General features: G+C 36.7%; 2 protein-coding genes across 2 annotated transcripts; one reads left to right on the top strand and one right to left on the bottom strand.

Moving 5' to 3' along the window:
* The first annotated feature begins 501 nt into the window (after positions 1-501).
* Positions 502-12508, top strand: unc13d (unc-13 homolog D (C. elegans)). Its single transcript, XM_043253899.1, has 34 exons — positions 502-969; positions 1835-1879; positions 1963-2010; positions 2155-2211; positions 2286-2393; positions 2536-2595; positions 2785-2851; positions 2946-3123; positions 3206-3250; positions 3362-3433; positions 3540-3609; positions 4086-4190; positions 4703-4795; positions 4996-5096; positions 5223-5340; positions 6112-6233; positions 6359-6449; positions 6634-6690; positions 6791-6888; positions 7011-7062; positions 7180-7310; positions 7775-7895; positions 8018-8170; positions 8243-8338; positions 8482-8688; positions 9431-9505; positions 9595-9674; positions 9758-9863; positions 10096-10167; positions 10261-10344; positions 10428-10548; positions 10690-10813; positions 11475-11671; positions 12236-12508. The coding sequence occupies exons 1-34, from the start codon at positions 907-909 to the stop codon at positions 12337-12339; spliced, it is 3321 nt and encodes a 1106-aa protein (XP_043109834.1). The 5' UTR covers positions 502-906; the 3' UTR covers positions 12340-12508.
* unk (unk zinc finger) lies at positions 12493-22826 on the bottom strand. The gene is made up of 15 exons (XM_043253900.1): positions 22581-22826; positions 21060-21269; positions 20806-20982; positions 20114-20244; positions 19883-20018; positions 19152-19269; positions 18352-18436; positions 17996-18219; positions 17302-17367; positions 17054-17222; positions 16597-16695; positions 16308-16493; positions 15902-16086; positions 14781-15041; positions 12493-13941 (listed from the first exon to the last, which is right to left on the bottom strand). Exons 1-15 carry the CDS (start codon positions 22730-22732, stop codon positions 13780-13782), a joined length of 2361 nt encoding a protein of 786 aa, XP_043109835.1. The 5' UTR covers positions 22733-22826; the 3' UTR covers positions 12493-13779.
* Positions 22827-23059: the final 233 nt, after the last annotated feature.

The following is a 23059-nucleotide window of genomic DNA, read 5'->3' as shown; positions in this document are numbered from 1 at the left end:
TGCTCGCTTGCAGGGGACATTGTGCTTTTTAAAACAAAATTATAAAACATCATGCCACTGGAAATAGTGTAGAGAATACAAACGGTCATTGTTGTATTCTAAATCTTTTTAATTTCAGTAGAAAACAGACAAAACAGTCCATTTTCAAGAAAAAAAAATTGCTTCCTTTCCCCCTTACGTTCTTTTTTTTTACAGTTGCTTTTAAGACTCAAGCCTGCCAATATCTTAAGATTAATGAGCTCTGTAAATAATCTTTATTTAAAGCAGCAGCCTCTCATTGATTCTCCTAAAAAAGTGAGCTTGGGAAACTGTTAGATTCAAAACCGACCGTTGCTTTGCGGTCTAAATCTTTTTCCTTTCCTAATGCAAATCAGTGGTTTTCTCCATTATTATTGAATGTTATCTGCTGCTGTTCACCAGAATGGATGAACTGCACTGCAAGAGCCAGTCACTTTAAATAGTGCAAACAAAACTAGTGCGCTTCAGCTACAAACCATGGAAACTATGACAGCAGAGCATCCTGTTTGATAAGAAGCTACCAAGACTACACCGTGCTGGTTTAAAAAGACTGTAAATGCATGAAGATAAAGAGTGAGTGGCATAGAGTGTTGCGATGAGAGAGAGGAAGGAAGATGGAGTGACAGAACAGCAGCAGGAGAAGACGTGCTAGCAGTTTCTGCTGTATGAAGAAACAGTTCAGTTGCTGGTCCGACCTTTAACAGGAAACGCCAACTTCCGCAACCTAAATGAAACACTGCGCTCATAAACATGAGACGTTTTTGAAGACTCAACACTTCTGCCCTCAGGCGCTGTTTGATATAGCTAAATAAAAGCTGCGAGCAAACGTTGCTTGGATTCAGGATATCTGAAGAATCGGGTCAGGTGTGAGGAGTGCAGCTGTAAAATATGGTTCCAGTCCAAGATGGGGCATCCACACAAGGGGAAAACCTACTCCTTCCTCCTAAAGAGGTTAGTAAAAATGCACGACTTTTTGAAATTCTTTTTCATTTGTGGGGTCAAAGCAATGCTTTGCACGTCGCACGCTCAACAGCGGTGGTATGAGTCGAGGGAAGTTGACATGACAGTGACAGCAATGGCCTGCGGTGACAAACTAAAACTATTCAAACTGTTTTTATAATTCTTTGACGATTTTTCGTCAAAGCACCAAGCAACGACATTTGTACTTAATGATTGGAAACACAAAAAATAATAAAATTCACAATAAAAAAGAAATCGAAATGGCGACCAGTTACGTAAATAGAAACATTTTAACATAAAGCCTTGATGTTAAAAACATATATAAATAAATTGAAATAAATTGACTTTTTAAAAAATATTTTAAAAAAATGTAAAAATAATTTAAAATTAAATATTATCACATTTTATTCAGTAAGAACAAGGCGTCTGTACTTTCTGCACATCCTAAACCCATGATGGTGTGTCAGTATGATGAAGTTTTCTTACTGCTATTAATAAGGAAGTGCTGCAGAGAAGATAGGCCAACAATCATGTATTTGCATGGGCATGTTCCATGTGGAGCCCAGCGCCTGACAACTGATTACAAAAGGGTTTATGAGGAATTATTTTTATAAATGACTCAAATTCTGCTGAATATTTTACAGCACTAAAAATAGTAATATCAGGAATTAGGATCGACAATGTCATGACGTAATGATATCGTATGTTTGTTGTAATGAGTGTAAGGATTCATTTTTGTGTCTGAACACGTTAGCAAACAAGTTACTTTTAATGTGCTTTCTGTATCATTGTTAACGGTGTGATGATTGCAGATTGTACGTTTATTATCAAGCACTCTGTTTGTTTATATCTGTAGACCCACATTGAAAGCACAGGGTCCAGTCGGATCCGACAGAGGCAGGTAATGTGTAATCATTATCTTTAATTTTACATTTCTTTCTAAATTTCTGCATTTCTGAAATGAAACTCTTCTATCTCTCTCAGTCCTCTCCTGCGAGGAGAATGGGCATGACCAGAAAACTTAACAGAAAGGTAAGGAATCGTTCATTCTGTTATTTCTCACGATTCTGAACTCTACTGACGCTATTTTGTAAAAAAAAAAAAAAAAAAAAAAAAAAAAAAGTATGATGTATTATGTAAAAAAAATTATTGGCTACAATATAATTTAACCATCAGGATTTCAAAGACTCTGAGAACCCAGAGGAGAGTCAGAAGAAACATAAAGAGAAGGAGGTAATGATTCATCAGAGACTGATAACTTTTTCCCGTGAGCTCTGTGGAATAATGACTATTATTGTCCCTTGCAGCTCAAACCTCTGTACAAGGAGCTTCTGTACACAATCGCTCATATGTTAGGAAAACCTCACACAAAAGAGCAATACAGTGCCAAGCAGTTACAAAACTATATCAAAGAGGTAACACGCTTTTCTGGATTTGTTCGTAGTCTTGTGTATACTGTATATTTCTTGTATGTATACTGTATGTTGTTGTTGTTATTGTAGCATTTTGTATTTTTAAATAAACCGCGGCTTAAAGGTTCATTCTCCATGAATACAGGCATTCTCCATGACAGAAGATGAGCATAAAACCTTAAGTGAAAAAGTCCAGAGCTTGCTGGTAAGAAATTGTGACGTAAAAATATGATAATATAATCTCACGTGGATTATAATCAACATATTTGTAATGTATAAGGTCTATACCACACATAAAAAGCCTTTAAAAATAGGTAATATTATCATTTTAGTCTGTATATCATTGTTTATTATGTTGTTATTTACTGTACTATGTATATTTCTTTACGGCTAGGCCCCAATCTATTGCCTCATGGTTACAGTGAAACAAGCAAAGGGAATTCTGGGAAAGGACATTAGTGGTATGATTATATCTTTCTTTCAGAATAGCATTGACAAACACTGCTATCACTACTATCCGTTCAGCCTCTACATGTATCTAATATTTGATAACAGGATTCAGCGATCCGTACTGCCTGCTGTCGATCCTTTGTGAACACAAGGAGTCTCCTGGTGCTGGATCATCCAATAAACCTCAGAAAGCAGTAGTGCGGGATTCAGCTAAAGGAGAAGTGTTGCAGACAACCATAAAGAAACAGACGCTCAACCCCATCTGGGATGAGACCTTTAAACTGTGAGCATCCGTATCTTCCATAGAGAGAGTATGTACAGCTTTCCGACTGATCGTTTTATCTGAACGTTTGCTTGTTTTTCAGGGAATTTGAAGACATCTTAAATGCCAACTTCCATATTGAGATGTGGTGCGTGAGACGAACCGGCTTTTTTTAGAAATAAGAAATACTGATTGTATTGTGCTGTGTGTTTCATAGTATGTTTTAATTCTAACCACCACAGTGATGTCTGCTTTATAGGGACAAAGATGAAGAGGTGTCACTCGTGCAAAAATTTGATGAGTTTCGCACAAACATACATGGACTTAAAAGGTTTAAAGCTTTTAAATTATACAAATTTATTTTTTAATAAATACGTTTAAATAATTAATTTAAAATGGTACGGGCATTTAATTGACTTCTGGGTGTTTCTTCACAGGATGATAAAAGACGCAAAAAAAGAGAAAGGCCAGGATGATTTTTTGGGAAATGTTGTTCTAAAGATGAAGGTATTTTGCATAACACTAGTCAATGCTCATCATTTAGATTTTCCATATGATCCATTTCTGTCACAAGTTCTTAACATAGACGCATACTATTTTATGCCATATTTAAAGAAATATTATAATTAGTGCTGTCAAACAATTAATCGCATCCAGAATAAATGTTTTTTAATACATATGTGTGTTCTGTGTATATCGTTATGTATATACAAATACACACATGCCATATATATTTAGAAAACATTTACATAAATGTCTATATTTATATCCATATAATTTATGCTATAAATAAACATATTTAATATATAAACATAAAATTTTATTTGAAATATATGCATGCGTGTATGTAAAAAAAAACTTACTCTGCAGTATTAATAATTAGAACTTTTACTCTAACTATAAATAAAGTACAGAGATATCTCTATCTCTCATATTCAGCTTCATGGTATGTGCTTCATTTACTGTATGTGTGTTGTGGGCAGGACCTGCATTGCACAGAAGACACGTGGTATAACCTGGAGCCCCGAACAGAGACATACCCAGACAGAGGACAGTGCCATCTTCAGCTTAAATTCATTCATAAGGAGGTGAAAGCTTGTTTTTTTTTTCTCTTCTACTAATCAGCCGGCCATCAAGTTGCACTTAAAAATGTGTGGTTTTTGTTTGGGTTATTCACGAAGGCATCGTCTACTGTGTTAAAGAAGTGTCATTTTAAAATATCTGTTTTTAAAAAGCGAAGTGCAACTGTGTGACCAGAGCATGTGGTCTTATTTTCAGTTCATCTTGAACTAGTTTTTTTGAAATGCTAGACCTGAATATCTATGCATGTGTGGCAGGGTTAATATCAATAGCTAAAACTATTGAAACTATTAAGCCATTGAAATAATGCTGAAATGAAATACGATACAATAAATTGTAAACTGGAAATAAATAAAAAACTAATTCGGAAAATGAAATAAAAACAAATGAAGTCTAAATGGTAATATTTAAACTATGCTGATGTGAAGTATGTTATCTAGTTCTTGTACACTGGCCGGATATTTTCTTTTTCTTCAGATATTTTATTGACTTTTATGTTAATTCGATTCATTTATTACAGAGAGATGAGACCCTCAGTGCTGGACGGAGTCCTTACGTGAACTACTGTGGCATCCTGCAGCAGTTTGTTCAAGCTCATATCTCCAAACAACAGGTACGCTTTTAACAGAGACTTTAAGAAAGCTTCACTAAACATGATGAAATATCTTTAACTGACACTCATTGTGTAAGCATCAAAATCACTTCCTTCTGCACACTTACTTTTTACATACTCTAAAGTTTCAACTTTTCATTTCACAAAACGGCATGCATCTCTCTCTGTTTTCTTAATGCTACTCTGCCCTCGGCTCTCAGGACAGTAAGCCGTGGAAGGGAGAGTTGTGTGGGGAGGGGACGGCCCTGCTCGAGCACTACGCCAACCAGAACGACATTTCACCTTTTCTCCAAGACTTGGCGTGCGTTTTTTAATCACACGCCCAGTACACTGAGCTCAGTAGTGTCAGCATGCTATTTAAATGTAATTAATGGAGCACATTTAAATCTCTTTTGCATGCGTGTGGGTTGTTTGTGGTGCTACACAGGAAGTGGGTGGCTTACAGCAAACTTTACCAAGACCTGGAGGTGGACTCAACCGTGCTTTTCCAGCAGCTAACCAGTATAGAGTACCACTGGGACCAACAGGAACTCCCCTACCTACAGGTTGGTGATTCCTATGCTTTTTTTTGCCCCTGCAATATCAAAGCAGAAACACATCATAGAGTGGGTGCAGATGTATAGAATTCGAAAGTAATTTCTACGCTGCCTCACATGTTGCAACATTGTCACGTTATGTTTTAGCAATTTATCGCATAAATCATCTGCGTTGTGGGCTGATATCATCATCCTTGCTGTGGTAAAGCTGAGCTGGTTTTGCTCACAAAAAGACAAACATTCATCAGCAGCTAAAATGTTACATGACAAACATTTCAAACACTTTTGTTCTGGTCATTTTTGTGTTTTGTGACATATTGTATGCATGTGCGTCTGTAATTTTTATTCATTTAAAACACTTGCATTAAAGGGAGAGTTCACATACATGAAAATTCTATCAGTACTCCCCCTCAAGTTGTTCCAAAACCTCACGAGAGTATTAGAGAATGTCTGTAACCAAACAGTTTGTTGGTAGACATTGACTTCCATAGTATCGTTTTCATACTTACGTAAACTCATACAAACAATAAATAGACATCATTGAAATAACTATTTAGTATGTCCTTGTTGAACGTAAGTAATCATTTATTTTGAAAAAAATATATAATATACAAATTTTAAACTTTTGAACGCTAATATATTTCAAACCAAATCAGCGTATTTGAATGATTTTTTAATGGGTAACTTGACACTGAAGCTTGAAGTAGTGGCTGACACAAATTCAGCTAATGGAAAACGTTACTTTTTTGAAATAAGTTAAACATGTTTGCATGCTAACAGAAACAGGAGCTTGGTGACTCTCTACATGGGTTTCTGCAGTATGGGCTCTGCTTAGTGTCCAAGTACAGGGACATCTATCCTCCAACCCCTAAAACAACACCACGGCTACATACACTGCTCAGGTAACATTCATTTTTGTATAAATCATATATTTGATATAATTGTGTGTGTGTGTGTGTGTGTGTGTGTGTAATATACATTGTTTTTATGCAAAAGTCTCAAAAAGTCTAATTATGTTTTGGTTTAGAGTTCTTGTTCAGATCTGTAAGACCCGAGCGTTTCAGAAGCTTAATCCTGCTCAGTTTGACTTACATGTTGAGGTCACAGATGCTGTTGTCGTGAGTAACAAAATTATATATAATAAATAATCAATATAAAGATCTTAAACGATACTGTGCATCACAATAGCATGCTCTTTTTAATGTTTTTTTTTTTTTTTTTTTAATTAGAAACATGACAGACATTGGACAGTTTACATGTTTAGTCACCTAAAGCATATTCTGTATTATTCTTTTCTCCCAGAATGGCACAGAAGAGTGGTTTAACATCAAAAAAGGTTTACATCAACCCATGACCAAGGTGAGAAATCATCCAGATTCATTCTATATGTGTTTGAAACATCTATCATTCCAGTGAGTATCGAAGTGAGTTCAGATTCTTCATGAATCGTCTCTGACAGGATCCGTTAGAGACCATCAGCGCCCTCTCTCGGTTGATCGGAGAAGTCCAAGAAGACGTTCGACTTAGTAAAGATGTCTGGAATAAGGTGTTTGTCAGGTAAGATTAATGAACTGTATGTTTTAAAATGTAACTAATTAGCCACTCCAGTCCATCACGTTACTGACGAGATGTAATGAATTTATGACTGTATTTATAATAAACACTCTCTCCGTTTCCAGTGCTGTGCAATTGGATGTTTTCACTGTGGTTTACCGAAAACTGGATTCTCTGGTGAGAATCAAGAAATATATTATATAATATATATACAAGCTACTGTGCATTTTTCTCAGATCAGTCTTTATCTATGGCCAGTATATCACCGATTTTGCCTTATTTGTGTGTGAACAGCTGGCTGATGAGTTACGAGCTACCCTCTCTCAGCTGGAGAATCAAATAGATCAGCCGTTGGCAAACAGCCTGTTTCCTGTTTATCTCACCTTGCAAGCCATCCACAAAGACAAAGCTTTCTTACAAAAAAGGTCAGTCTGAGTTGTTACATAAATTACACATTATTTTGTGATCTACTCAGAATCTGCTAAATTTTAGCGAATGGGAGTCTAAACTGCTGTTAATTTTTTTTTAACATCATATGAAGTTAAATACTGCCTGTTTGTTAACAAATCCACCATTAAGACATTTGAACTGAACTGAAGAGTAAATTATCAGCAGATGTTTTTCGAGGGGGTGAACAACACCTTATTGCTTTCTTTGGTTTTGAAACAAGATATCATGAAGAATGTTTGCAACCAAGCAGTTTTGGGTCTTATTCTGTGGAAGTTAATGCGACCTGAAACTCGTTTGGTTGCCAACAACATTGACTAAAATAGAATCTTTTGTGTTCCACAGAAGTTATACAGGAAAGACATGCAAAGGAGTAAATGACAGAATGTTTAGTTTTGAGTGAACTATTCCTTTTAACATGAAGGTTTGATTTCCCCTTCAGGGGGAAATTATTGCAGCTCACGAGTTTCCATGAGGACTTCAGAGATGCTCTTCCCTACTGGTTAAACAAAGCCTTTATCACCACAATGGAGAGAGTGGAAAAAGCTGTGCAAGTGGATCAGGTAAGATGTTCTAAAGCCCCTTTTTTAGTGAAAACAGTTTTGTCGTTCTACTTCTGAATTCCCATTAAGCAAAAAATAAAATATATCTGAAGGCAACTGCTCGGTCTTTCTCTCTTTTCTAGTTGCAGCCGCTGCAGACGGGAGGAGTTCCCATCAAGCACAGCTCCTCTGCAGTGGACATTGCCGCATGTTTGCATCCTGTCGCTCAGCTCTGGGAACAGTTGAGCTGGCCTGACTCAGAAGAGGCCTTCATGCTCATGGTCAAACTCACAGAGGTACACGCACGCACACAAATTGTAGCATTTAATTGAATTGTGGAATGCATAAATGTGCGCCGTTTGTTACAGGATGTGTGTAAGATTGCATCAACGTACTGTCAGATGCTGAAGGCTCGAGTGAAAGAGCTCTCTGTGGACTCAGATCGCGAAAGTGCGATCAAAATGGTGAGATGATGATGACGTGGTACTGCATGCGGTGTGTGTGTGTGTGTGTGTGTGTGTGTGCGCCTGGTCTTTAACTTTGCACCGTGTTTTGCTTTGTTATCTGCATGTTTTACAGTAACTTCTCATGGTTTATGTATGTTTAGCTGTGCGTGGTGGTGAACGATCTAGAGCATCTGCACACAGTTTTGACACGTCTACCACAGCAGCTAAACTGGGCAGGGCTTCGGGAACGCACTCGACACGTGATTGGAGACACTCAGTTCCAGAACACACTTCCATCGCAGCTGCAACACACACAGTCCGCCCTGAACCGAGAGATCCGCTCTGCAGTTGAAACACTGGGGAAAAAGGTAGCATAACTGTGATTGCAGCTTCAGTTAAAGATTCCTTTCGTGTTATTTTATAGTTCTGATGATATCGCTAATGAGAGTGGGTGTCTATAAACTGGTATACTGTTCCTGCTCAGAATCCTAAACTCATTCAGAAATGAGTTGCTTTTTTGCTCAACAGAGTAACAGGTAGTGTTATAACCTCTCTCACTAAGTTTCCCATCTTACATGAGCGCTGGCTCAGAAAGTGCGATAAGACAACCAGAACACACATTTTACCACGTTTCTTAATTTATCGCCTTTTGACTTCCAGCTTACTGTAAGTAACTTTGTAACTGCATCAACTAGCAGTCATTAGAGTATTATTAGACTCTCTGCATTAACACTTTATTTTGATGATGCTTCAAAAGACATTATATTGATTGTATAGGTCATTGCACACTGAGTCTGAAATTTGTGTCGATCACATTTATCTCTGAAACTTTCACCCGATGTAAAATGATTTGAATCTGGTTCAATTTTCAGAGTTTTCGCATATCTGTAGCATGCATTTGGTCAGAAAAGGACAATGAATATGACAATTAAGGAAAAACACACAAAAATTTTGGACTAAGTGTACAAGAACTTTGCAAGTACTAGCTGTAACCTTAAACTAACAGTCCACTAATAAATTAATAAGAGCTGGATGACACATAGTTGCAGACTTAATAGATCTAAAGTGGACTTGAAATCAAGTGTAATGGTTTCTTGTGTCTCTTTTTAGTTGAACACGGACATTGAAACACATGTTCGCAAAATGGCTTCACGTCAAAGGCTTCCCTCCAGATCTACTGAAGACGTACGAGAAACGTTTTATCAACCTGAATCATAAAATGACATGTTTCTGAACCGTTGCAACACTGAGAGTCTGGTTTCTCTTATCTCCAGGCCGTGGTTCCTTTGATGAAATATCTCGAAAAAGAACTGCAGTATATGAATGAGAATTTGGTTCAGGAGAATTTTAACAGGTATGTCAATGTTTTTTTACCTTTTGGTTGTTTTTACTTTTTGCTGTTCGACCTTCATGACGTGTTTCGATTTCCTCTTTCAGTCTTCTTACTCCATTGTGGATGAACTCGGTTAAGATTCTGCATCAGGTATCTCTGCAGGAGGACAGTAACTTGGTTTACTTTCAGAGATTACTGTACACTCTGCAGGTTAGTCTCTCAGCCTAATGCTAAATATTACACTTTATCTTGCGACTGGACTCATACTGTTTTTGCTAGAAACACAAATGACCCTGAAATTGTGTGGTTTGTTTCTGTGAGACAAGAATTCTCCACCCAGGGCAACATGATAACACATTGACTCAGCTCTAACACCTTAGCAACCACCTCATATCTTATATTTTATTCAAAAGTGTATTTTCATGTGTTTGTTCTCTGGCAGTGCTTAGAACAGTGTTTTCATGCTGAAGGGAATGGACTTTCTCTTGAAACACTACACACTGAGGAATATAAGGTCAGTGCTATCGTTTTACGCTCTTCGTGTGCTTATTTTCTTCCCGTACGTTCCCATTCATATACGAGCATGATCTGATTTTTGTTTCCTCAGACGCTACGAGCAACCCTGACACAAAACTCTTTGAGCTGTAATCAGCTGATAGAGAAGTTCTTCGAGAGAAAAGTGTGGGAGCAGGTGAGGAAATCACCCAGATCAGGAAATCATCCATAAGACCCAACCAAGTGTTACTGACCTGGATTTGTTTACATTTCCTACAGAAAGTGTTTAATGGAGAGAAATACGGAGCCGTTACTCTCATCACCTCATACAAACGTGCAGAGAACAAACTGCATGTAGAGGTTCTCAACGCCATCAATCTAATTCCTCTCGACTCAAATGGTGAGAATAAAAGCACATTTTATACTATGCCGGTTACTCTTGAGTTTATAGAAATTGGTAAATCAAGAGCTAGTAGGTCTTACATCTGTTGTGCTCTGACACTGCCAGTACTTGAAATGATCTGAACGTTTTTTATTGCAGGTTCCAGTGACCCTTTCGTTCAGCTGTCTCTAGAACCAAAGCACATGTTCCCTCAAGTAGAAACGCGATCCACAAAAATCAAGAACTGTGATCTCAACCCGTTGTTTGAAGAGTCCTTTGAATTGTACGTAAATGTGCAGTTTCAGTATCCAAAGTCGTACAAAGCACCCTTTTTTCCTCATAGTTCCTACTAGATTCATAGGATTAAAAAAAAAAAAAAAAAAAAAGTATTTTAAAGAGTGAAAGGGAAAAGCATGGAAGCTTATTTCCACCATGGATTAAAAAAAATAAAGGCAACGAAGGTAATTCAAATTATGAAATATAAATGAGCAGTTCTAACATAAGAACTGTGAGATACGAACTTGCAATTGTGGGGAAAATGTCAAAATATAGTCAGAAAAGCTGACATTTATTTTATTCCATGGCATAAAAAAAGAATGCAAATAGATTATGAGATGTAAAGTAAGAATTGCAAGAATAAACTAAATATATAAATAAATATTTTAAAATGGAATGTTGCAATTTTAATGGAAAACAGTCAGAATTGTTAGATAAAAAGTATAAACTACCCTTTTTTTCATTTCAAATTGCGTGGCAGAAATAAGCTCCCATAGAGAAGTCCTTCACCCTCTTATAGTTCCAAACCACACACATTTTCATTTTCCAGCTCTTTTTTGTAGAAAATCCCAAAGCTAACGTGCATCACCTGTGCTCACTCATTAGCCCAGTTTATTAGCATGTTGTTGTGTGGTTGTAATGCCGTTTCTGTCCTCTGGGGGGCACAGTATCATTTCATTAGATCAGTGCCAGTCTCCCGGAGCGTGTCTGCTGGTGACAGTGCTGGACCATGACACTCTGAGGAGCGATGACTTCGAAGGAGAGGCCTTCTTGTCTCTTAAAGCGGTGCCAGGAGTCGGAGGTGGACAGAACAATCCCACACCGGCACAGATCCGCTTACCTTTGATGCACCCCAAACCCAACAGTACGTCACTTCCTGTTATACACACATTTAGTGCGTTAAACAATCATCAGTACTGTTTATGTAAAATTTCTTACGGGTAGATTATACTTGTTTCACAAAGGAAAATAATGTGCGGTTGGAATAACAAAATTATTATTTTTTTTTTTTAAACAAGGACATGTTACATTGATAAAATCTGAAAGAGTATATATATATATATATATATATATATATATATATATATATATATATAATAAATTATACAGTTGTTGTCTTTTTGTACTTCCGATTCATCAGAGAAACTAAACAAAAATCCTGGTAAAAATGTTATGATAATACATGTTTCTTAAGATCCAAATCTGCATATTAGAATAATTTCTTAAGGATCATGAGACAATGAAATTTCGAGTCGAGTAAAGACTGCTGAAATTTAAGCTATATATATTTAAATAGAAAAATATCTATTTATATATATATATATATGTACCAGCCATAGCTACTTTTGACAGTAGTATCTTTTTATATTTCAGATGTCACATGTAGCAATTCAGTATAGCATAACGCTATCTCTTTTTTTTTATATAGGTGAAAACACCTTGAAGTTGCTCGAGGCCAGAAAAGGCGAGAGAGAAGCTCAGGCCTTCGTTAAATTACGCAGACAAAGAGAAAAGAAGTCTCAGGAAATCTAAGAGGACAAAAAGACGAATGAAAACAAGAAAATGAACATTATATGTTTTCCTTTTCTATTATTTGTTATTACAATATTATTTAATTATTTGAGTCTTATTGTAATGAAGCGTAACAATGATATCATTGTTATTACAAAAATTAAACGTACAACATTTTCATCCAAAAATATACATTTGTTTATTGTCTTTTACAAAATCAGACTGAAACACTGTATATGAACACAACTGAGCAGGTGTTTTCTGAATTCACAGTGAAGCTCTGTTTCAAAGGAAGTCATCTGTTGAGCATCCCATATAACTGTGCCTTCAAACTGAATTCAAAATATATCATCTAAATAAACTCAAACACACTGAAGTCAAGCCCTCTTCGACAGCCGTAGCTTATGCTCTCATGTTTTCTAATCAGTGCACATGAATTATTCTCTTCTCCACTGGTGCTGGACATAAAACGCCTCTACATGAATGGGAATGTGCTGTTGGTTTAGTAAACAGGAAAATTATTCGATCAATGCATTAAATAAAATATGCGCATTGTATGAATTACATTAAAGAGAGTGTTAGCCTTCTCGCTCTCACACTCCGGGTTTACGTGACTCCTAAAAAAACAAACAAAAAAAAACCTGAGAAAGAAAAGCTGCGAAACCGTATTTATTTTCCATTTTGCTGTATAGCACTTCCCTGGAATTTCTCTTTTTTTAAAAAATCCTATAAATGCAATTGTAAATTTCCTATATAGCTACTAACTATGCTAAAATCTGTATCAATTACGAAATCTCCCCATGTCTGAAAAAAAAAAAAAAAAAAAAAAAAATTCAGCTGCACTGAAGATGCACAAACTGCATTTCTACTGTAAACATTTCAGAATGTTCTGGAAAGACATTCTGCATTTCGATTTAAACATTAAAAAAAATAGATTGTCTTACTATACTGTATACGTGTTATGCTTCTATATAAAGCATATAGGGAATATGGGATTTTGGTATCATGGTCATCACTTAAATATTTCCTTAAAATCTCTATACGTGTTGTCATGTCAGCACTAACTAAATCATTAGTGCTAGATCTGAATACTAATGCAAGTTATATTTGCTCTGTTCCCATTTAAAAGACACGGAAAATAATTACAATGAGACATAAGCATATCAGTATACTGTATCCGTGATGTTTTGTCCTCACAATAAACAACAAAATGCTGATGCGTGTCAGTTTCTCCAGTAATTTTCTTTCTTTTTGAAAATATGGGGTCCCGCTGAGGTCTAGAACTGCCTGCATGTTAATGTAAAGGACGTGGCATGGCAATATTAATCAAACTAGATCACATTAATCAATTAAGATAAGGCTTTGGGCTCTGTTGAATACATTGAGTCGTAGTCGTGATGAGAATTTGAGATCTAGTGAGGGGTCAGGGTTTGCGTCTAGTGTGTGGATTATAGATTAGGATTATGACTGCGGGATGTTCATGCTCTGCTGGTGTTCGGTGCAAAGCGGGCATTCTGTCGACGCTGCGCATCGCTCGCAGTGCAGGCCATGTTGGCATGGCAACGTCACTGATCCCATCTCATCGCAAGATACACAACATAATCTCTGCTTCCTGAACACAGCCTGAATGGAGAGAAAAGAGAGATTCAGTGCAATCCAACGTGTCTTATTATTAGGTAAACCTCAAAGAAATGTCTAGGCCATATTTTACCAGAATGAAAAGAAAAAAACTCAAGAAATTATATTTTTCACTAGAAAAGTGAAGTTGAAAGTAATATTATTTACATAATAATGAAACGCACCCCCCCCCCCTCCTCATTTATTAAAATTATTTCCATTTATATAAAAACAAAATAAAAGCATTTGTAAATTAACTGTAAATCAACCTAAAATTAAAAATGGCTTTAAAAAAGCATAATTTGTTTTTCTATAATATAATACAATACAATATGTGCTTTGAAATGATTATTTTTATTAAAATTAGCATTTTTTAAATGATCTGTCCATGTGTGCGGTTTATATTTATTATGTATATATAAATACATATGCAGTATATTTTGACATATTTACATGTATATATTTACAGTGTTTTAAATATGGGTAACACTTTACAATAAGGTAATGGATTATAACTTTACAATAACAATAATGGATTAATATCATAACTAATGGGACCTTATTGGTGTTACCTATAATATATATATATATATATATATATATATATATATATATATATATATATATATATATATATATATATATATATATATATACATACATACATACATACATACACACACACATAATACAATAATACTTTTATATTAAATAATAGAAATATGTAGCATACAAGTTTTGATGTCTTAATAATATAAATATCAATTCTTATATTTCTTCCTTTTATTTTTTTTATGAAATAAAACACAGACTTTTCGTGTCAGTTTGATCAGGAGATGCATTACCTGTTCTACAGTGCGTAAGCAGGAGCAGATCTGTGCCTGCAGGCTGCAGATGGAGCTCAGGGGAAGTCTGTGCAGTAACTGTAGCTGGTGAAGCTGGAGATGTGGGTTTTCTGCATGCCGTAGGCTCTCTAGCGCCTCCTCCAGGAAAGCCGCTTGCTGTTGCGCTTCCACTTCAGCCTGTCGAGCTCGCTCTGCCTCCATACCCAGCTGCCCCGCCAAGAGACGAGCGTCCTCAGCGTCTGCTTTTAAGACCGCCAGTGACTGCGGCAGGTCAGAAAACAAGTCATTTAACTGAATTTATTACGTATTAGAAGTGGATTCGGTCTTGGAGAGATGCTAAAAATATGCTATTTGAAATGTAAATTTAAATAAAGAGACATTTGAGCAGACACATTTTTAGGTGACCTTTACATGAGGTGTGTTCTAAAACAGAATGCAGTGTAATTTAAGTAAATATTACTGACGTTAAGTAAGCATAACCCTACATGAATTAGTAATAAAAGTAACAATGATAATAAAAATATCTGCATATTATAATGTATTTTTGCGATTAGTTGCGCATCCAAAATGTTTCATTACATAAAACATGTGCTTTCTTATATATGTATATATAAAATACAAACACGTGCAGTATATATTTTGAAAATATTTACAAGTATATATTTATATCCATATCATTTATATTATATATAAATATATTTAATATATTAACATAACATTTTCTTACATTTATACATGTATGTATGTGTGCATTTATAAATTAATAAACATACACAGTACACACACACATACTGCATGTTATGTAAGCAAAAAAATATTTTGGATGTGATTAATTGTGATTACATTTTAGCACTATTTTTAAATTATTTTTCTTAAAACATACACATATATATATATATATATATATATATATTCATTTCATGAGAAGGTCATGGAAGGCTAGATCACAGGAGATCACATGAGAAATCACAGGAGTTTTTGGTGGGAAAAAAATGTTGTAAAAGTGTGAAATAGGGTTTGTTACGTACACAGTTCCCCATTCCATTCAGATAAGCACACACACACACACACACACACACACACACACACACACACACACACACACACAAATGGAGTCTGACCTGAGCCATCTGTCTCCAGCTGTGGTCCCAGTGTTTTAGCACCCTGTGCGCCTCCTCCACTTCCTGTTTGAGACGTGACGCCTCAGTGTACATGCTCCCTGTGGAAAGCAGGGCAGGAGGGGTACCTGGCGAACTTTGGCCTGTTGAAAAATGTTCCCAAATACTGCTGCTCATGCCATTTAAACCTACGAAAACAAAACAAAGCTATCATGCTTGACTGGATCTGCCACACAATCTATGCAGTTCGTTACGGCGAAACGACACGGATAAGTGCACTTGTAAACAACAATGTTGTGACCTACATATATCACAGGAGCCCTTAACTCATTCTGATAGAGACTTCTTAATAGAATGTAATGTGGAAAGAAATTACAGCAGACATTAAAATGAATGAAAGTAAACAAACCTAAAGATCCATGGGAGGTCCCCAAAAAGCTGCTCTCTGATTGGCTGGGCTGCGGCAACTGTGCAGAGAGGAATGGAGAGTGGTGGGCTCTGATTGGTGGAGAAGGCGAGGGCGACCTGAAGGGGGAGGGGCTACTGAGGGAGCCAGGGATGTTAACAGGTGCTGAACTCTGCAGCTGACTGCCTCCTGAGGAAAACGATCACAAAAACAGAGCTCAAGATGGATGTCAATGTGCAAGTTACGACACTACAGAATCTTTTTTTGATAAGACAGTAAACCAGTCACCAACCCAACATGAGGCCCATGCTGGGCAAAGCTGAACTCTCCAGACTTTTCTCAAGAGCAGAGACTCCAAAGTCATTCAGGTCTAGATCATCCAATGCCGACTCTGGTCAAAAGCAGAAACAGACAAAGTTTTAAAAGTTTTTCCATCATTCTCTTTAACCGTAAAGCTCAATTATGTAGATTTTTACACAATGATAAACATATTAATAAAACAACACTGATTCTCAGAACGGCATTTTGTGTTTCACAGAGGAAAATGAAACTCACTTGGAATGAAAAAAATAAAATAAAAATTAAGTATTTCAATGAATCATGCAACTTGATTTACATTTGGCAGTTCACTGGTATTTCCGCCATTATTTAACGGCCCAAAAAAAACATATCTTAAAGCAGCATGTCTGCCCCGTTTCCTAAATCTGGCATTAAGAGGCATGGTATAAAATCAATTATTTGCCACTCACCCACTACAGACTCCACTGTGTCACTTGTAGGGTAGAAGGGAAGAGCGTTGGCGTTCATGCCTGAGGACGGGCCGGGGGGTGCAGGGCTGGGAGGGGTGGCTGCTAGACTGGAAGGGATGCTGGAGGACATACTGAGAGGGCTGCCGACCGGCAGGAACACCAACAAATCCTGAAAACAATAATGCAAAGGGCGCTAGTCCTATTTGTCATTTTCATTCATGTCCGTTTTGAATCTGTAGCTTTTATACCTGTTTGCTGTGCATGGATGAGATGTCTCTGCTCCGCTGTTCCATTGAAAAACTTCTATGTCTGGCCTGTATGAAAAAAAATAGCTTTTAATAAACAATGTATTTTATATGATTATTTGTATCTCGGGTACCAATCCTTCCTGCAGGAATCCAATTCATTCAAATGTCATTCAAAAAGGTTTAGTTTATAAAGAGATGTAAATATTCAAAAGGTTTGGGGTCAGCAATAGTTTTTATTTAATATTATTATTTTTTTTAATTAATTAAAATGATATTAAAAGCAGTTAACATATAATAAACAGTCAAATATTAAACAGAACAATAATGTTTTTTGAGCATCAAATCAGCACATTAAATTGATTTCGGAGGGATCATGTGAGGACTGGAGTAATAGCTTCTAAAATATTCAGTTTTGTCGTTAAAGGAAGAAATTAGATTCTTAAAATAGAGCATTTCACAATATCTTTGCTTTTTGTCAGCCTTCAAAAAACATCTTACTAACCTTAGACTACATATCAATTCTATCCAATTAAATATTTTTGAGCAGTAAATGTACCATAAGATTTTTTTAAGATGAAAAATTTTAAGATTATTTATTTTTATGCCTTTTCTCAGCCTAAAAAGTTCCCAGGTTTTGTGAAAGAAGAAAGAAATCTAACCGACGCCTTCAAATAAAATCCTTTTATTGCTGTACCTGGTCTTCCCTCTCAAACCCAGGAGCTTTCCCATAACCCCCCTCTCCTCCCAGACTGGCATCGAAACTGGAGGACTCTTCAAAAAGAACCCTTCCCAGCAGCCCCTCCTCTGTGGTGCCGCTCGGCCCGCTCTGACTGAAGTCTTCTAACGGAGCACAGCAGGAAGTTTCTAGAGGAGGTGAACTGCAATGTGCGGCCAGATGCTCATCACTGATAGTCACTTCTGTGAAGCAAAACACCACAAACATTTACAATAAACTGGAATCTATCGGATAAGTTACCGTGCAGGGTGTTTAACATCCAATGTAAATGTAGAGCGTAATTAGAATCATCACACGGTAACATATAAACGTACTTTCTAAATGAGCAAAAGCACAAAACGGCCCTCTCGGACAGTTGCCGCTCTGCTGAATGTCATTGCATTTCGTGGATTTGTAGATCTGTGGAGAAAAAAAAAAAGTTTAGAATTAGATCGAATTAGAAAATATGAGTGGCGCTCGGTTTTTCAAAGCGCCAAAAATATCAGGATGTTGCTGTGCTTTTAAGAGGGCATCAAGAGAATTATTTCAATTAAAGGAACACTCCACTTTTTTTTGGAAATGCGTTCATTCTCCATCTCCCCCAGGGTTAATCCGTATACTCTCATTCCGGCGTAATAATCAAGGAAGTTTGCTGCCGTAACGCGGCCGCAGCAGATGCAAGAAACAGTGGAGAGTTCCTTTAAGAAATAAAAACAAACTAAGATAGTATGTAAGGTAGTTCCAGAGAGAAGTGTTATTTCTATATAGTGTTTTAGAAATTTTTACATTGTATTAGAAAACTTTGTGTAATTTAGTTTTTTTAGAAATCCAGTATTCCTATACAGCACGTTGCCTTTTTCCACGTTTTAAGATGAAAATCTCATCATCAGGATTAATGACACGGGTGTGACTAACATTAACGCCACTAATCATTAATCTAAAAAAAGAGCCACTTACGCCAAAGGGACGAAAAAAAATAGCTACCATAACGAGCATCACAAATAAAATATAATCCAATATTCGCGGTTTTATTAGATTACATCCAAGCACCAAGCAATAAAACAGATGACCTTGTTCTTACAGGAAACTCTGATGTTAAACAGAGTCCGGCCGCATTAGATTGAGTGTGAAATACCTCCGGGTGGAACTGCTGCTCTGTCCGAGTGTGGCAGTACTGGCAGCTTTCTCCGCTCTCACATTTACTCGGGTCCCCCCACTCATCACTGTGCTTCACTGAGGGACACGGCAGGGCTCTTCAGGAACAAAACACAGCACCGTTAAAAAAGCATCATGATAGAAAATCTCTGTCGAAAGGGCTTTAGAAAAAGGGCTTTAACTTGCTACCTTTTCCACCACAAAAAGCTGTCGCACGACTTCAATTTGAAATATTTGACCCTGGACCACAAAACCAGTCATAAGTAGCATGCATATATTTGTAGCAATAGATACACCGCATGGGTCAAAAATAAATATATTTTTATGTTTTATTTATCAAAAACCAAGTAAAGATCATGTTCCATGAAAATATTTTGGACATTTCCTACCGTAAATAACTTTTAGTATATTTGGTTTTAGTAATATAATACTTCTTTTGGAAAAATGTTTTGATAAAAATAAAATTGAAATGATTTTGAAATAGTTGTATCTCAGTCAAATATTGTAACAATCCTAACAACACACCAATGAAAAGCTTATATAAATGTATATGATTTATAAATCTCAATGTCGAAAGGTTTTGTGGTTCATGGTCAGATGTAGTGTTTTTGGTCACTATGATATTAAAAGTTGTTTAAAAATTATTTAAAATTATTAACATATTATTTACATAAGAATTAACTTTAGTTAAGAAATATTTGTTGTACAGACCTGTATTTGTGTTTGTGAGGGCTCCGTCTGCGGTCTTTGCTGTTGTGATAGTAAGGACATGCATAGCCCTGACGGCACAAGCGGGGAGGCTTTTTGCAAAGCTCCGTCTTGTAATGGGAGAGGACGAAACTGTTGTCTGCATGAGGAGAAATAAGGACAGAACGGCATGAAGTATGACGAATGAATGTATCATGGGTTCATTTTAGCGTCATGTGGAGAGGCTGCTCTCACCTTGCCAGCGTGGATCTTCACTCAGGATCTTCTCTATGAGTGCAGTGCTGGCCACAACTCCTGACTGCCCTTCTCCGGACGATCCCTCAACCAAACCAGTAGCAGATTGGGCTTCTAATACCTGAACCTCTCTTAACGAGACATTAAAAATACAAATCCACAATGTACACCACTGCTCAGAGGTTTAGGGTCAGTATGATTGTTTTTTAAATGAATGGGGTTTTTTTTTAACAGAGATGCATTAAATTGAATAAGAAAGACATGAATAATAAACATCAACATTCTATCCATTAAAGTTAAAAAAACAACAACATATATACATACAAACATATATAATTAAAAGTGCAATGTTTAATTATATATATTTTATATATATAAATATATAAAATTAAATAAAAATACTAAATGAAATAATAAAAATATATAATATAAACATAAAAGAAAATGTCTACATTTTAATTTAATATTTAAAATATTTTTGATTAAATAAATTATTATTTAATAAAAACACAAAATCTCTACACTACTGAACTTCAGCGCACCGTAATAATGAATGCAACTTAATGACTTCAAATTAAAAACACACTATTTTTGTGTCCCACAGAAAAGAAAGATATAAGTTTGGAACAACGTGATGAATAAATGATGAATGCGATTTTCATATTCAGATAGATTATTGATTGAAAATGTACCTGATGTCATAAACGGGGCTACGGAGGTCATGGGAGCCGTGAGCAAAGGCACAGTGAGGGCCGTTCTTACTGCAGTGACCCTTCCCATCAGTCTCGTGGATACAGGAACCAGTCTTATAGTACCGCAGGTGATACCGCCTCTCCGTGTCTCCAGCTGTCCGGTGCAGAAACGGACACCTGGCAGTACATAAATAAAGGCATTAACATCGATTCAGACGACGTGACTTAAAAAAGGAGTTTGTGCTGGTTCTTACTCATCTCCGTCGGGGCATGTCCCCGTGCCCTCGTCGTATTTAACACAGTACACATCAGGGCTGTAATTAAATGTTCCATCTCGTCTGCGAATGGGCCTCCGTCGCCTCTGGTTCAGGAAGTGCCAGTGGAAGCAGGTGAAGGGCCGGTGCTGAGTGCACTTGTGCTGCACAAATAAGGGACACTGCTCTGTCCTAAACTCTTTCAAATACCTGAACACAGATAGAGAGATACGAAGAGTAAATGGACAAAACGCTGACTGAAAGCACATTAGGACACCATCAGCTCACAGGTGTCCGATGCTGTTCACGAAAGCTCTTTATCATCCCGCAAAGCTCAGCTTCAGCCCTGATCAAATGAACCTGAACCAGCTCATTATACTGTATATGTTATGTTATGTCATTTTATTGACCTGCTTCTGGAATAATGAAAATTATAGCAAGGGAAAAAACATCAGGCATTTTACTGTTGTTTTTTTGAGAAATTAATTTTAAAACCTTAAAATGTTATGTAAATGTTGTAGTCGAAACAGTTATGCTCATATTAATTATACTACTTAACATAAATAAAAGTGCAATGTTTATATATATATATATGTATGTGTGTGTGTGTGTGTATATATATATATATATATATATATATATATATATATATATATATATAGTTAAACAATAATCTTAGAACATCATGGAAAATTTGTGTTGTGATTTCTATAATCTTTTTTTATGGTAATTTTGGTTTTCTATTAGGTTGTATATTTAACTGGCTCTTTGTTAGTGTAAAAAGTACAGCAACAGGAAAAGCTACAGATGTAACCAAGATTGGAAACAAAACCAAACAGTCATAAACACATATGATCAATCACAACCCAACATTTTTATATTTAAAAATGCCAATGGTGAACATAGCCATAACTGAAATACAAAGCATGTTTTTCAAAATTTACATACGCCTTTGCATTGAAATGTAGAGAACATAAAAGGCATTTAATACAATAGAGGTGGATATACAGTAAAGCAACATTTACTTTTCACAGCTCTCAAGTTTGATTTTTCTAACCCTAGGTTGTAAAACTTTGGGTAAATCTCTTCTGTGATAATCAGCATTTTTTAAATCAGCATAACATATTTGTCTTAGGTCCTTAAATGCCAACGCACGACTGAACAATTTCTCTGATCTAAAAGTGTGGGCACCGAGTTCCGTGGTGCTTCATGAGAGATCTGGATGGATGTAGCCTAAACCACGATTTCACGATGACATTTTGCACTAATGCTGCGTTGTGCAGTTTGCATTCTTTATTGTGTTTACAAATCACCAGAGCTCGTGCCAGGATGCTCAAAAGCACATTTCAAAACACCGTATCAATGCAAACAATCGCACTGCTAGGCCTCTGTGAAACACAGCTCGATCCAGCTCATCACAGCAACGAAAAACTCATCAGAGGCGTGTAAAATAGTTGATGCATGAAATATATGTGATTTGCATGAGTGATCAGGTGGGTGTAAAGGTGTTTCGTTACGTACGTGTAGTGCTGGGGTTTCTCGGGCTGTGCGTGCAGCACGTTGGCGGGGGACGTCGTGCCGCCTGCCGAGGGTGAGGAGCAGGAGGAGGACGATGAAGGTCCTAGGTTGGCCGCGGCACCCGAAGAACCGGGCTGAGATGGTGCTTTCGACATGATTTATGAAATTATGGCCATCAAACAATTTAATATTGGGAGAGCTGCGAAGTCCGCATTCTTTTTCGATGTGCGCATGCGCCAGATCTGGCGAGGAGGAAATTCCGGGCCATTGTGATGACGTCGTGGTAGTGCGCGAGTCGGTTCTTTTGAACAGCTCGATTCGGACGCCGCTCGGGCCGATTCAGTTCAATACGCGCAGTACTTGTTGCGTGAACTGATTCAACCGATTCATTAAAAGGAATCAAGTTTAAATAAAGACTCGTTCACTAAACGAACCCTTCTACGCCACACGAGAGTGAAGTTAGAGATAACGAACACGGATAA

This window comes from Puntigrus tetrazona, chromosome 12 (assembly GCF_018831695.1).
Source record: "Puntigrus tetrazona isolate hp1 chromosome 12, ASM1883169v1, whole genome shotgun sequence".
NCBI classification, from domain to species: Eukaryota; Metazoa; Chordata; class Actinopteri; order Cypriniformes; family Cyprinidae; genus Puntigrus; species Puntigrus tetrazona.
This window is presented reverse-complemented; position numbering and strand designations above follow the sequence as displayed.